At 39.6% G+C, this 15,157-nt stretch overlaps 1 protein-coding gene across 2 annotated transcripts in view; it reads right to left on the bottom strand.

Annotated features, from left to right (window-relative positions):
- Window positions 1-1,633: 1,633 nt before the first annotated feature.
- CTTN (cortactin) overlaps window positions 1,634-15,157 on the bottom strand; it is a 31,212-nt gene continuing 17,688 nt past the window's right edge. Inside the window, exons 10-17 of one of the 2 annotated variants that reach the window (XM_063289592.1) lie at window positions 13,722-13,832; window positions 12,012-12,067; window positions 9,179-9,248; window positions 8,514-8,662; window positions 6,165-6,254; window positions 4,905-5,088; window positions 4,351-4,419; window positions 1,634-2,871 (exon numbers count right to left, since the gene is read on the bottom strand). In XM_063289592.1, the coding sequence (XP_063145662.1) occupies window positions 2,735-2,871; window positions 4,351-4,419; window positions 4,905-5,088; window positions 6,165-6,254; window positions 8,514-8,662; window positions 9,179-9,248; window positions 12,012-12,067; window positions 13,722-13,832 (866 nt within the window). In that variant the 3' untranslated portion in view covers window positions 1,634-2,734. The remainder of the gene's footprint in view (window positions 2,872-4,350; window positions 4,420-4,904; window positions 5,089-6,164; window positions 6,255-8,513; window positions 8,663-9,178; window positions 9,249-12,011; window positions 12,068-13,721; window positions 13,833-15,157) is intronic. The other variant, XM_063289591.1, reaches the window with a different exon arrangement.

The raw sequence follows: 15,157 nt of genomic DNA, 5'->3' as shown, positions 1-15,157 counted from the left end.
GGAAAGACAATACAAAGATAAAATAAACTGGTAAGTGTAAATATGTAAGTGTAAGTGTAAATGTTCTTAGAAATAAGAACATACTCCAAGAAAGTGAGGCCACCATTCCTATAATTCCCTACCAGGCATGTATTGGTGAGAAAGCTAGCAAGGATCTTCATTTTTTGCCATTTCTCTCCTGCAAATTGTCCCAGCCATTCCCACTGAGTAGCCCAGAAGCAGCACCTAGGATTTAAAGATTACTAGCATGTTATAGTATATAATTCGGGGTTCCAAATAGCTTGATTCCAACTGGAACTGTGATAGGCATGACATAGCAGATTAATTCCACGCATGAGCTGCCAAGTCTAGGTAACAGACCATTATACTTTCAAATTATGGAATAAGTTCCTTCAATACAACGGATACAAGCAACACAAGCACAGTTAAGTTCTACATTGCATGCTTTTGGACTGCACCTCCCACAAAGAGAAGCTGGGCCCGTGAAAAAAGAAGCTGGCTCTGCAATCTTTTTTTGCAGTGGGAATACAAAGAGATTCCTCAGGTATAGTCCCATCCAGTCAACAACTTCTGCTGACTGAAATGGAAAAGGGCCACCTCCTATTCTATCCTCCTATGGTCTCACATAAACCCTCTCCTCTGCTCCAGACAGTTGAGGGACACTCCAGAATGTGCTTATGGGTGTACAGGGGGAAAGGAAGCCCCATTATGTGAGCATGCTTCACTTCATATGCAATTGGTTTGCTTTTTAGTGTACAGACAGCAATACAATGAACAAGGTTCCTCCTCCTGCTATCTGAGAAACTCCTATTTTCAGAGCACATTGAAACAATCTGAATTTTGAAAAGAGGCCAGTTCTCCAACAAACATTTCCACCTCTTCTCTCCTTGGGGCTGTTCCACAAATTCCCAAAGAGGAACTGGCCTCTACATTTGCAAAGCATTTGTCCTCACTGCACAGGACTATACAATGAAGCTACTACTACTTGGAATAGTTGGGGCAAGATCCTTTCAGTTGCAGTCAGGGAATTTAAAAACCAGGGTAAGAATATCCTTGTATTGTTTTTCCCACTGGGACTCAGCTTCAGTAACTGAACATAAGGATGTAGAAGGCATTCAACCCAGCAGAATGCAGTATGTTAACGATTTGTGATTGGAATTTTGCCAGAACTTAGAATAGTTTAGACACAAATATCCTGGGCAAGTGGTTCCAAAAGTTTACTTGAATATTTAATTTACAAAAGAAAAAGAAAACAGGAATCATACATCCTATTTGCTGTCCTATGCAAACTGGATAAGATAAACTGCATAAAAAATCCATGCCACCTTAACATACTATTATTAATGTAATTATGAGATAGAAAGGAACCAGTGGGGAAGATAATGGAAGACAAACATTACATTCTTCTTAGAGATTGTCCAAATAGCCAATCCCATCCAAGATCTCTTCTCCCCACATCCCATGTTTCCTTAGATACACTGCATGCTACCATTTGAAAGAAATACTTTTTTATATTTGATTGAACTTAATTACTAGTCTTTTTTTCACTCACTTTTCCTTGACCAATTTATCCCTGAATATCTCTTTCAAAACAGAAATGAACAAGAAACACTGAAGACACATATGCACTGTCTTTGGTAGGGATGCTTATGTGGTTAAAATCAATAATTAATTTTCAATTTATTCTACTGAAGTCACGGCAAGAAATTCAGCATAACATTTGGCAAAAGACAGAGAGACCTTTACAGTTTACTCAAGTGTTACTGGCAGTTACAGCTGAGTATGTAAAATGAGTTTTCTACACTTTGTTTAAAAGTAGCAATTTCCTCCAAGGTTTTAACATACCGCTAAGAACAGTATTCCTTTACTGAAATATAGCCGCAAAACAGATTTACTATAGAGGAAGCCATCTCATCCCATTGTCCTCCTTGCAAACCATACAAATAGGAATTAATGCTGCCTGTTTAATCACCAAGGTGACAGTGAGAGAGGGCATGTAATGGAAACTTCTAATCTCCAAGACCAAAAATTTCACAGTGTTCTAGGTGCATGAGAGAAAAAGCAGCATAAATGAAACTTACATTGCAAAGCCAGGTGAGGCTTACATCAGGCCCTTATCAGGAATTCTGGAAAAATTCCACTACAGTTGCCAACAGAGTTTTCGGCTGGATTGAGCACTTCCCAAGAATATGCATTTTAAAAAAACGGTTTCTGCAGTGGATCCTTTCTCAGATTAATAGAGAGTAACTTTTTCATGAATATTTGCCACCAGCTAGAATTTCCCCCACCCGTACCTGCCATGTTCCCAGTGACCTAGATACGAACAGTTGGGAGCTGGAAAACTGACCATGTTCAGTACAAGAAAAAAATAGCTGGATATAATTTGTACAGTACAAATGAAACATGTACTACTGTCAGAAAGAGCTAAAAACTCCTAGGGGGAAAAAAATCACCACCACCAATTTGGCAAAGGAATCAAGAAAAACTCCTTTTCAAAATGCATTAAAAAGTATGGTAACAGGCTGCAGGGGAACATAAAGAGTTACAATATATTAGCAATTTCTGGACCCTTAAACATTTATAAAAGCATCAGCAAAGTATTTTAAATATAAAAGGAGTATGAATAGATTCTTCCAATCTCCTCTCCTGCACCAAAAAAGCCCCACATGATTTGTAGTGTAATATATCAGATGAATGATCACGGTATTAAGGCATAAATGTTAGACATCAGTTTCTATTGTCTCAGCTCAACATAATTAGCTGGGAAGAGCCCATATCTGCCTTTGCAGACCCCTCTCCACCAGCCATCGTCTATCATTTCAATGTTGGTAATGATGTTGTCTGGATCAAAGGAAATCTCATCATCCCCAGCTGTGGAAAAAAACAGAAATGATTCCCAGATTAGCAGACGGACTTTGAAACTTAGGGTTAGGTCAGCTGATTTTGTTTTTATATACCTGCATTTTACTTTTCCACCCCCAATCCCCAGGGAACTAACCATCAGATAACAAAGGCATGAACAAAATAATTTTGAAGTACAACAATTAAAACTCAGAAACACTTGAATAAAAATTGAGTAAAACTGAATAAAAGTTTCCTGGTTGTGCTGACACCAATGGATTATAATGATCTCTTGGCTGCTATTTGTATTTAATTTTTTTTAAGTATTGCATTTATTGTTTTACTTGTTTTAGGACTGTTCATGCCCAGAGTCACTGGTTTGAGATGGGTGGTTATAGAAATCAAATCAAATCAAATCAAATCAAATCAAATCAAATCAAATCAAATCAAATCAAATCAAATCAATCTATCTATCTATCTATCTATCTATCTATCTAAATCATCCCCACCAGACAGAAAACTAAAAAGTATGTCTTCTGCTTGTGGACAGGAATGACAAGTCCATAGAACAAGCCTTGCCTTTCTCAGCAGGGAATTCCAGAGTTTGGGAGCAGCCTCTGGGAAAGCCCCCCTTTGTCTGGATACTGCCTCCATGGTTACAGGACAGCCTGTGCCAAGGAACTCCATAGTCCAGCCTGGCTCAAAAGGGAAGCCATGCTTTCAGATGGTCTCAAGCGAGATACACATTTGTGTCTCATAGCCAGCAATGTGAATTGTGTTGAGAAACAGACTGGAAACATCTGAAGTTCTCACTTTTTCCAGCACCCAAAAGTCACAGCTAGGTTATGGTTTAAAAAGTACTTTTGGCATTCACAGGAGGAGAAGGATCCTGCCAGCCCTTCTGCTGAGAGGCTGTGATCTGACAGGATCAGCAGAGAAGACACAACCTAGAAAAGTTAGAGTAACCGTTGCTGGAAACTTGCAAGCAGCGGTCCTTCTTACTCAAAGCAGCCTTTTCTGTAAATTTGCACGTTCACATGCACAGCTCCTGGTTTAACACCTTAGCCCTGAGGGAGTCTCTAGAGGCTATACCCAGATAGCAGCTTCTCCAAGAGCCCATTTTGCACCTACTTCTATAGGACCTATTGTGACCTGTTAAGCAAAAAAGCATTAATAGGGCACCACACACTACTCCTTCTATAGAAGAGAAGCATCTCATAATGAAAGACTGATGGACAGACAGAAACCCAGCAATGAAACCGAACTTCCTTTAGGCTTCAATTAGCAAGTAGCCTAGGAGGATATATTCAGCATACCCCAAAATCAACTGGTGCCATTACTACTGCTGCTGCTACCACTATTATTATTCCAGAAAACATGCAGAAGAAAGGGTTATTTGAGGGACTGGGGACCTCTAGCCCACCAAAAAAATACAGCTAATTCTGCAGAAATCAGAGCCCTAAATATGTTCTGAATTAGAACTATAAAACTAGCTATTGTATTACTTACCAGCCTGATAATCATAAAGGGCTATAGCTGTTATTCCAAGGTCATTTTCATACTCATAAGTAGTTTCATCTAAAAAGAGAGAGATATCACTGTATGACTTCCAAATCATCTACTTGTATATTGCCTGGCACTTATAAAGGTCTCCTTAGCTGTACAATTAAGATGAATGCTGAGGAGTCATCAACGTAATATTGGCCATTTTTACGGCATCCATTTGGGAACTGCTAAAGTTACGCTGCATCCTAAACAATTTACTCTTTGGTAAGTTCCATGTGCCTTGAAAGGCTTACTTTCAAATACTTGTTTGTGTTGTTAACTGCCCCAGAAGCATTGATTTGCCTATATGGAGCCCCGCAACCAAGTGAAAGTTTGCCAGTAAGCAAGTTTTTCTCATTTTCAGCATATTTTGCTTCTTACATTTCTATCTTGCCTGTCCTCCAAGCAGTGTAATACAGCATGCTGAGTTTTCCTTGTACTGGCCAGACACATGTGATCACATCCACGAGCAACACAGTCACCCAAAGATTCACAAGTGGAAAGAGAAGCTGTTTAACCTGCTTGATACTGATTTCCCGCTGCAGCCTCTTCATACACGGCCCCTGACTCAGAGGTCGGCTCCCTCTGACTAACTGCTTCTTGATAGTCAGGTTCTTCAGCTTTGCTGTCATTTTCTGGCTCATGTACATTTGAAAGATTTGCACTGGAACTCTTATATCCAGATTCGAAGGAAACAGCATCCTACACACATAAAAGCAAGCATTACACGAGACATCAAGAAGAACTTATCAAGAAGTTCCCTGCTGCTGCTGAAGTGAGCTGCTATTATGCTTCCATGATATTTCACCTTGCAATTCACCATTCTTCAATAAATTTGATTCTAACATTATCCACTGTGACCTATCAAGCAAAAAAGCATTAATAGTAGGGCACCAGACACTACTCCAAAAAGTGGTGGGTAGGGTGGGACAAAAAACTACATTTGATTTCATCTGGAATGTAACATTCATTAACTTCAAATATAACTTAACATTGTGACTGCTTTCCATAATTCTCCCCTTCTGTCACCTTAAAAATTACAGTTTGGCCATCTTGGAGGCCATCTTGGAGGCCCACCCAGAAAGCTGCTAGGGAGGCTGTGGGGTCTGCGACTGTGTCTCTCAGATAGAGCAAAAGGTGCTCACTGAGGGCCCCCACCACATGTGAATGGGCTGTGGGGGGGTCAATGCTATGACTTCTCTGGGGCTGTCTTCGATCTTTACGAAGGTACTCAAGACCTGGTTGGGCTGCATAGTGCTTTAAGGCAAATGGTTATTGGGCTGCCTAGCAGACATTTAGTTAGCAATTACTCCTGTTTCATGGAATGTACTTCTTGGTTTTGTAAACCACCTTGAGCCCAAAGAAGTGGGCAGTCCATACAATAGTGCAATAAATAAATAAATAACCTAATAAAGAGAGTTTGCACATTTTGTGCAGGAGCACCTAACCTGATTGGCAGTACATCTGAGGGCTCAGGAAAGATCTTTCCCATTGCCAGTTACTAGTTATCCCACATGCAAAGTTATCCCACTACATTACGGGCTTCTCTACCATATTGTTATGTATAACCAGGAGAGAGAGAGAGAGAGAGATTTGTTACATAGCTAAATTATCTAACAACTGCTGTAGCTTTTCCAACTTGCAAAGATTTCAGGACAACCAGTTAAAACGGATTTACCAGTTCAGTTTATTATTTCACTGGAAGAAGGGGCTGCAGTCAACATACTAGACAAAATGCACTGGAAAAAGGCTTCTGACACTGAAACTACCAAACCAACCTCGTAGATTACATTTGATGGCACATTTTCTTCCACTGGTTGTGGAGCTGGAGATGCAGGAGGACTCTGTTTCTTGGATTTGGCTTTCTCCTTTTCAGAAAAAAGGAAAGAAAGTATGATTTGCAAGAACTGTTACACAAACAGTTTGAAACATGCATCAATATGCACAAAAACACTAAACTTTTTTCTTTTTTAAGTAGAGATTTTGAAAAACCAGCTGGCTGCAGATGGTCTGACTTAAATCAGTTATTTGAGGATATGCATTCATAGTGCAGAAGGCTAAAACTGCAGGCAGCCAAAATGCTGGAAATATTACCTTGGATTATGATCACCCTGGATACTGGTTGAAATGATTTTCAGCCCTTCATAATGGGACTGCAATGGCGAGGAGAGCTATCTGAGGCAGGGCCACCACATTGAGAGCTACAGACATCAAGTGGAGGGGGAGAAGGGGTAAGTGTAATTTGTGTTATTTGTACAATGACATCATCATGGCTTCTTACATATGCTTAGGTTGGTCATGAGATGCCATCATTGGGGCTTTCCATCCCAACTCAGTCATTTGGGATGAGATGGCTCATGTGTTTCTTCCTCCACCACATCTTTCTGTGAGGACTCCATAAAATGTAATTGCACTGGGAGTACCTCCTCCTCTTTTGTTCCAAGGATGGTGTGTTGCTTTGCTGGCATTCAAAAATCAAACTTCAAGCTCATATTTTAACACTTGTCCATGGAACACCACACATTCAAGTGCTGAAAAATGGCCCATGGACCCAGCCTCTTGGATGTGAAGGTGGGGTATAAACTTGACAGATAAATACATTTAAAAATGGTTGACTGGTCAAAGAAAGGAAGAGCAATTACTGGTGTGAATCAAGTCTGTAAATCTTCCTCTTGTCTTGACCTCAGAGCTGAGGATTCCATTTGTAGTATCAGGGCACTGATCTGACACCCTACACTGTTATTGTGCGAGATGAATTAAGCCATCAGAGTACTTGTGCATTGTGTTTCACAGAGCACATGTGTTATACAACAGACAGGCAACTCCTTTCCACATTAATGTCTCGAAGTTCAGAGTCCGCGTGGGTGGCACAAGACAGACCCATGCTGGGAACAGCTGCCTGCAATTTCCTCCAGATTAGCTGTAGGATGCCTTTCATGTCTTAAATGCATCTCAAAGAGGTAGCCAATGAGGAGCAATAATCCAGTATCTTTCCTCATTAAAACCAAATACGGAACTACCAAGTTGCTTCTCTCTTTCTTTAATTTAAATGACACCTTTCTGCAGCTCAGTACATAAATAAATAAAAGGTGCCACTTTGGGACAAGGACATATCCATTTATTTTTCAAGAATCAAGATTACTATAGAGAAGATAATATTCCTATCCCCTCCACAAATCTAGTACATCCTTTCCAGCAGACTCTGCATATTTTACAGTAAATATACCTCAGCATTTTGCCAGGCATTCAACCCAAATCTCAAAGGTTAGCATATTTTACCAGAATGCGGCCAATGCTTCCCCTGCCTTTCTTTCTACAATCTACCTGTATGGTCTAATCTTATGATATTGTTGGGGTCAAGAGTTCAACAGGGTCCAACAGGAGTGCAAGATAAATGTCCTGGCTTAAGATCCTATATATAATTGCCACTAGAGCTATGAACTTAGGGATATGAATGTCTTTCCCACAGGCTACAGATCTGTTGCTATCAACTGCCTCTGTTCATAACAGGAAAGACCAATGTAGAAGGCAGAGATCTGTTGAAAGAGGACAGATCTACTGCTTGCACTGCAAACTTTAAAGCTCACCTCAAGTTGTTATTGTAAAATTCTCCTTCATATAAAGTGGAATTTAACAAAGGACTATTATAGCCATTTACACAAGATTCAAGCAAAAAATAAGGGTTAATTTATATAACATGAAACATTGTCTCTGGCTGAATTTACACTGAATATCATATTTGGAAAACTAGTTATTGGTCTATGACACCAGCTGTGGCTCTCCAGATACTGTTGGTCCTTTTGCTTACCCTGCATCAATTGCTTATATTTTATATGATTTATATTGCAACAGGTGTCAAGATGTGTAGATTCTTAGAAAACTATAATTCCCCCAATTCTTCCCCATCCACAATGTAAGAGTCTTAGAATAATTACTACCTAGTTATCAATGACATAAGGGAGAGTTTAAAGAAAGCTGACAAACATCATACACATATTCACACATGCTTATCTTGATTTTACTCTCAATCAGAATCTGCACTGTCAATGTGCAACCAAAGTTGGGAAGAGTTGGGAAGGGTGGAAAAGACAGTGAGATAGAAAGACAAAAATATGAATTTCACCAACTTCTAGTGCCCTCCTAGCATCTTCTTGTTCCTGTTTGTCCTTGGCCATCCTTTGAGCTCTTTCAATGTCTGCTTTCCTTCTGTCTTCTTGTTCCTTCTCCTTAGCTAGATTTTCAAAGTTAGCTCTGATATTGCTTGTTTTGGCATTTGCTGTAACGTTCATGATATGAAAATGATTATTCCATAAGCCATTTTCTTTCACAAATCCTTAGAAACAATTCCAAAAATAATTTTTTTCTCAAAATTCAGACTAAACAAATCATTCGTATTTATAAAAGATCACAAGTTGCTAGGAGAGCAACTCATTCAACTTCCTGATAGAAACATGTGCCACAAAATGTTTTATTTGACAAAAGCTTAAATTGAATTACTGATTTAAAATTAGGAACTGAAGAGTAGCTCCAAGCTGTATGAGTAAAGATAAGTTGACACATTCGGTTTAAATAATAGCCTTCTTCCCTAGGCATTGTAGGCAGAAAATAATTATATTAGATGGCTGCTTGATTTTTATTTTCCTCATCCATTCTTTAAAAGCTAGAAATTTCAAGACTTTTTAGCAGTTCTAAAAAGAACTGCTGATATAATGAGAGCCCTGAGATTTTTAAGATGTCAAAGGAAACTGAACTGCCCAATCAGGAAAAAAAGCATGAAAGGGGGGAATCTTACCAGCTTCCACTGGTTTGGTCTTCTGATATGTTGAAGACAATTTCTCAATATCTTCGAAAGATGATGCATTCTATCAATAAAAAGAAATGGAACCTAGTTCATATAAAGCAGTATTTCTCAACCTTGGCAACTTTAAGATGTGTGGATCTTCAACTCAGAGAATTTTAGAAGCTGAAGTCTACACATCTTAAAGTTGCTAAGGTTGAGAAACACTGATATAAAGGAACAAAAATGAATTCCTTAGACAAACCACATTTACTTCTACATCATAGGCAACTCAGATACACAAGTTCTTCTCAGACATTCTGAAATGAATTTATATAAGAGAGAAAGAGATGTGTATTCCAATCTTCCCCTTAACTGGGAAAGCTGCACTAAAACTGTAATACATTTGGCTGAAGGCGGGTACAATCTTCACAAGAACAGGTATTCTGCACAATCAGGGCTCCTAATTATGCTAAGATATCTCTCTGCATTTATCTAAATGGAAGCCTTCCTCATCAACACTAGGAAGCTGTTTAAGAGATCTAAAACTTCACTCAGATGTCCTTTTCATGCATCAACTATCTTTAACACCCAATCTATGCGTTTTCAGAAATTACACAGGCAAATTAACAAAAACAAGAAACAATTTATCGTACTACCAACCATAAAACAAAAAGTGCCATGTAGTCAGGAAATAACAGGTCACCAGTTTGGACTTAAGGAGCTGTTCAACTTAATAAAACAGAACAAATATAATACAAATCACAGTGAATTTCCACTGCAGATTTGAGCAAAGTTTGAAACTTCAATGGCCAGTTATTACCAAATCTAGGTGTATGCACTCAAGCATATTGATTTACTTATTTTATTTATATGGACTTACATACATATAAGCTGGATGGGTGCTCATCAGATCTGCAGATGACACAAAGCTGGGGGGAACTGCTAACGCTTCAGAAGATAGACTGTAGATTCAAAAGGATCTTGACAGACTTGAGCATTGGACCCTATCCAACAAGATGGTTCAATTGCGAGAAATGTAAGGTCCTGCACTTAGGCAGGAAAAAAAAGATGCACCAGTACAAGATAGGCGGTACCTGGCTCAACAGCAGTGCCTATGAGAGGGAACTAGGTGTCCTGGTGGACTACCTCTTAAGTATAAGTCAACAGTGTGCCACAGCTGCCAAACAAGCCAACGCAGTCCTGGGCTGCATCAACAGAGGGATAGTATCAAGATCACGGGAAGTGATAGCACCACTCTATACCGCACTGGTGAAGCCACAGTTGGAATATTGCATCCAGTTCTGGTCACCACAATATAAAAAAGATCCCGGGGCCCTCGAAAGAGTGCAGAGAAGAGCAACAAAGATAAGGGATCTGGAGGCTAAATCCTATGAAGAATGGCTAAAGGAACATAAAGGTATGTTTAGCTTAATGAAGAGAAGACTGAGGGGAGACATGATAGCAGTCTTCCAATACTTGAAGGGCTGCCACAGGGAAGAGGGTGTCGATTTATTCTCCGTAGCACCTAAGGGTAGGACAAGAAACAATGGGTGGAAGCTCATCAGAGGGAGATCCAACCTGGAAATGAGGAATTTCCTGATAGAACTATTAAGCAGTGGAATAGTTTGCCCCCCAGAGTTGTAGGTGCTCCATTGCTGAAGGTTTTCAAGAAAAAATTGGACAACTATTTGTCTGAGATGGTATGAGGATTCCTGCCCTGGGCTTGGGCAGGGGGTTGGACTAGAAGGTCCCTTCCAGCCCTGTGATTCTATGATTCTATGTTTATCAATTCACATATTACAGGTAAGTCCTTGACTTATGACTATTCGTTTAACAATGGTTCAAAGTTACAATGGCCTCTGGAAAAGTGCTTTACGACCTGTACTCGCACTTACGACTGCCATACCACCCCCAGAGTCATGTGATTGCAATTTGGGTGCTTGGCAACTGGCTCACATTTATGACCAGTTGTACCATCCTGTGGTCACGTGATCGCGATTTGTGACTTTTTTTTCCAGTTTCCAGCAAAAAATGTCCATTGGGGAAGCTGGATTCACTTAACAACCTGTGATTTGCTTAACAACTGTTGTAAAATTGGTCATAAAATTGGGTCTGGTCATGTGGTGAGTCGACTTAAAACCGCAATGACTTACGATGGAAATTCTGGTCCCAATTGTGGTCGCAAGTGAAGGACTACCTGCATACACACACACAACCACACATTCATACCACATGCTATTATGAATGTTTTAACTGCTTTTGTGCTCTGAACAAGAGGCTAGACTCCATGGCCTCTTCCAACTCTGTTATTCTATGATTCCTAATAGCCACTTGTTCCTTTTCTTTTCAAACTTTCACTAAACTGTCTCTCTTTCTGCTATAAAGCAAAAACCCAAATGATCTGTATAATAGGGCTGTGCACGCTTCAAAAATGACTTGCAAATGTTCAGATCTCAGGCAAACCACCGCAACTCCTTGCTACTCATTAAAGCAGCCCATCTTTTTTCAGGCTTCCACATATACCTAAAAAACCATGCTGCTTTAAGGACGACATTAAAGATGGGCTGCTTTAATGATCTGGTTCATTAAAGCAACCATGGCTTTTTTTCAGTCTTGCGCAGAGGAGCCTTAAAAAAGAAACCTGCATGATTTAATGAAGGGTAGAGAGGAGCTGGCCCTGCATGAGGTCTGAAGCACCTCTTTCCAATCATTTCTGTAGTCCGCACAGTCCTACTTAACAAAACATAAAGACTGTCTTCAGAGAAATTATGTTTTATGACAGCGGAATGATTTCTATTGTTCGTGGAGAATTCTAAACCTACAGCTTATTCAATTTAATTCATACCTTGTCCATCCGATCTTTCTGCACGCCGTATTTTCCACCAAATCCTTTAGAATAATCTAAAAACAGAATAAAAACCATTTGTTGTAAATGCTTCTCTGTCAATTTTTATCAAAAAGGACTTCATGCACAGAGTACCCGGTGACCGCAGCCAAGCCAAAATACAAGATCAGTAGATGCAAAAAGAAGGGTACATAATTTATGGCCTCCAAAGCATCAGCAGGTGTGCAGGTGACCGCAGGCCAAAACCGTGCTTCCACATGTGTTGGCTGAGATGAAATCCGACCCGAGCAAAGACAGAGGTGCTCCCCCTCGAGCCGCTGCTCAGACACATCCGTAGCGCAGCCTTGGACAATCGTCACATTGTTAGAGGAGAGGTGTAAGTCAGACCTTCTGCCCCTTTGTGAAGGCCACTATTTCAAGGCAGCACATGCTATTTCTTAAAAAAGAACAAGTATTGTGAGTGTCCTAAAGATTTAAAAGTAATGGCCATGTAATGTTTTTAAAGATTGCCAACAATAATACATTTAAATGCTGCGCAGACATGTCTGTACTTGACAAACATACAGTAGGAAAACCACAAGGATGAATCAAGTGTTAAAAAGTTACTTCTTACAGGGGATTTTTTTGGGGCCTCCTGCTTACACATTATTAAATATATTAATAATATTGATAATAATAGTAAATATATATATATATATATATTCTAGAGGTGACGGACTCGTCCCTGGGGGAGCTGGGGGTGTTGATGACCGACAGGAAGCTCTGGTGTGGGCTGGTCCATGAAGTCACGAAGAGTCGGAAGCGACTGAATGAATGAACAATGACAACAAATATATATATATATATATATATATATATATATATATATATATAAATAAATAAATAAAAACATGGATACATGTTTTTGTGAGAGAAAGATGAAAACTGGAATCAAGTTTTACCTATCTAAAATGTTAATGACACAATAATTCCAGACGCTCTCATATTAACGAATACGTTGCATGAAGCAAGTTATTACTCAAATAGGACGTTCATATCTAGCTGACAGCTCAGGATATGTTTCTAAAGTTAAAATCACCCTATATCATATCATATGATATAGCTATATCATCAATTTCAGTACTGATCTTGGGAAAGGGATTTTGTATCTTCAGTTTGAAACCTTATTTATTTATTTGTTTGCTTATTTAAGTTTTTATCCCGCCTTTATTATTTTTATAAATAACTCAAGGTGGCGAACATACCTAACTACTCCTTCCTCCTCCTATTTTCCCCACAACAACAACCCTGTGAGGTGAACTGGGCTGAGAGAGTGTGACTGGCCCAAGGTCACCCTTGGGTCATTTATTTTTTTACAGTAAATTTCTAAAATGTTGGCTTCCTGCCATTAGTAAAGAAATCTGGAGTCAAGGGGTTCATTGGCAAGGCTATGGAAAGGAATCAAGTTCTGTGATTCAAAATATACAAGTTATTGGGTGCCCCAAGTTCGCTGGAATATACCCCCAAGTAGCACAATTGGGTGGGATAATGTGCTGTCGCAGGATTAAAATAACACAAGTTCAATTAATTCTTTCCCCGATGTATTTGCAAAGTAAGAAGAAATAAAAGTTGCCATGCACTCCTATCGAAGGCCATGGGCTTTGCAATAAGCAGCTTAGGTCTGTGTTAGAAATTACTGCACTGGACAAGAGTTACAAGTGGAAACTCTGCCTTGTTGTGACTCATGCTTTGCTAATTTCTCCTTGTAGTCAAACCCCAGGGCTGACTGGTCCTGCCTTTCTGTTTGAACACCAAATTTCCCTCCGAAACCACTCTTATAATCTGAGAAATCCAGGATGTACGATAAGGAAAGAGAACCAAGGGAAGGAAAGGGGTGGGGAAAAGAGGAACATGTTTAGACACAACATACATGAGCTAAAACGCTTGTTAGAAACAGTGGTGAAAAAGGGCTAAATGAAGGTTTTGTTTAAAAAAAGGTTGTTACGTTTAGCTGTTAAACTTGGAGCAACATCCTAAAATATAGCCCTTTTTGGACTCTATTATTTAACATCAGAGCTTACAGTAATTCCAAGTTGAAGTGCTTCTTTGTATTAAGTATACGCATAACAGACAGACATCCAGCATAGTGGGATTTTTTTTTTTTGACTTTCTCTGATATGCTCATTTTTCACAGACAGAGGCACATTTTGAAAGAGGAAAGCATTCAGACTGGAATGACTCCCCATTTTACCTGAGCATCATCTGAAGTTTTAACAGTCCCCCATAACGTTACAAAACATGCAGTTTGGCTCAAAATGGTTACCTTCACACATAATATATAATACTTCAAACCTGAATGTAAACTCGGTGTTTATATTCAGATGTGGAATAGAACACACGCACACAAACACACGTTTAACCAACGTAATATGCCAGATGTACAAGAACAAATTACAGCTCAAATGTTATTTCAGACCACTCTGTCCAACTTTTAATCATGGTTCAGTGCAAATTTAAAATACACACAATGCTTGTCAGATTAAATAGTCTGCATTGTAAACAGCTGCCCAGTTACAAGCTGTGGTTCGCATAGCAAAACAGATTTGCTCAGTTCTTACTGCTTTAGTATCCTTTTTGGACACTACCGTACTGTCAAATGAGTAGGAGAGCCCTAGAGGGCATATCAAGTCAGTGAAAAAGATTTCTTAGCCCTGATAAACTATCAACTGTTAGTTATCAGATGGAGACAATCCCTGGCAGCTTCCTCTGTCCAATTTTCCAAATCCCTTTCTATCACCTTGAAGGCTCTCCCTAAGGGCTCTTCAGCTCTCAGAAGAGGCTTTGCTGGGATGAGCAGAAAGGACTACACCAGATGAGAGAAGGTTTCCCAAACTGTTTGAGGTGTCCCTCACTTGGGCACGTACAGACATTGGACAGGTGCAGACAGTGTAAGTAACAGGTTTTTTGCACCTCCCCTGGAGGTCCAGGAGAGGTGTAAAGAACCTTTTACTTATATTGTTACAATAAATCCACCTTTCCCAAAGTTTCGTTGCATTGTTTTCATTGTTCACTTGTGTTCATTTTGGTGTTTGGATTTTTAGGGGAGGTGTGTACATTAAGATTAGACTAAAGGGAGGTGGGATGGCGAAAAGTTTGGGAACCCCTGG

This window comes from Candoia aspera, chromosome 1 (genome assembly GCF_035149785.1).
Source record: "Candoia aspera isolate rCanAsp1 chromosome 1, rCanAsp1.hap2, whole genome shotgun sequence".
Classification (NCBI taxonomy): domain Eukaryota; kingdom Metazoa; phylum Chordata; class Lepidosauria; order Squamata; family Boidae; genus Candoia; species Candoia aspera.
This window is presented reverse-complemented; position numbering and strand designations above follow the sequence as displayed.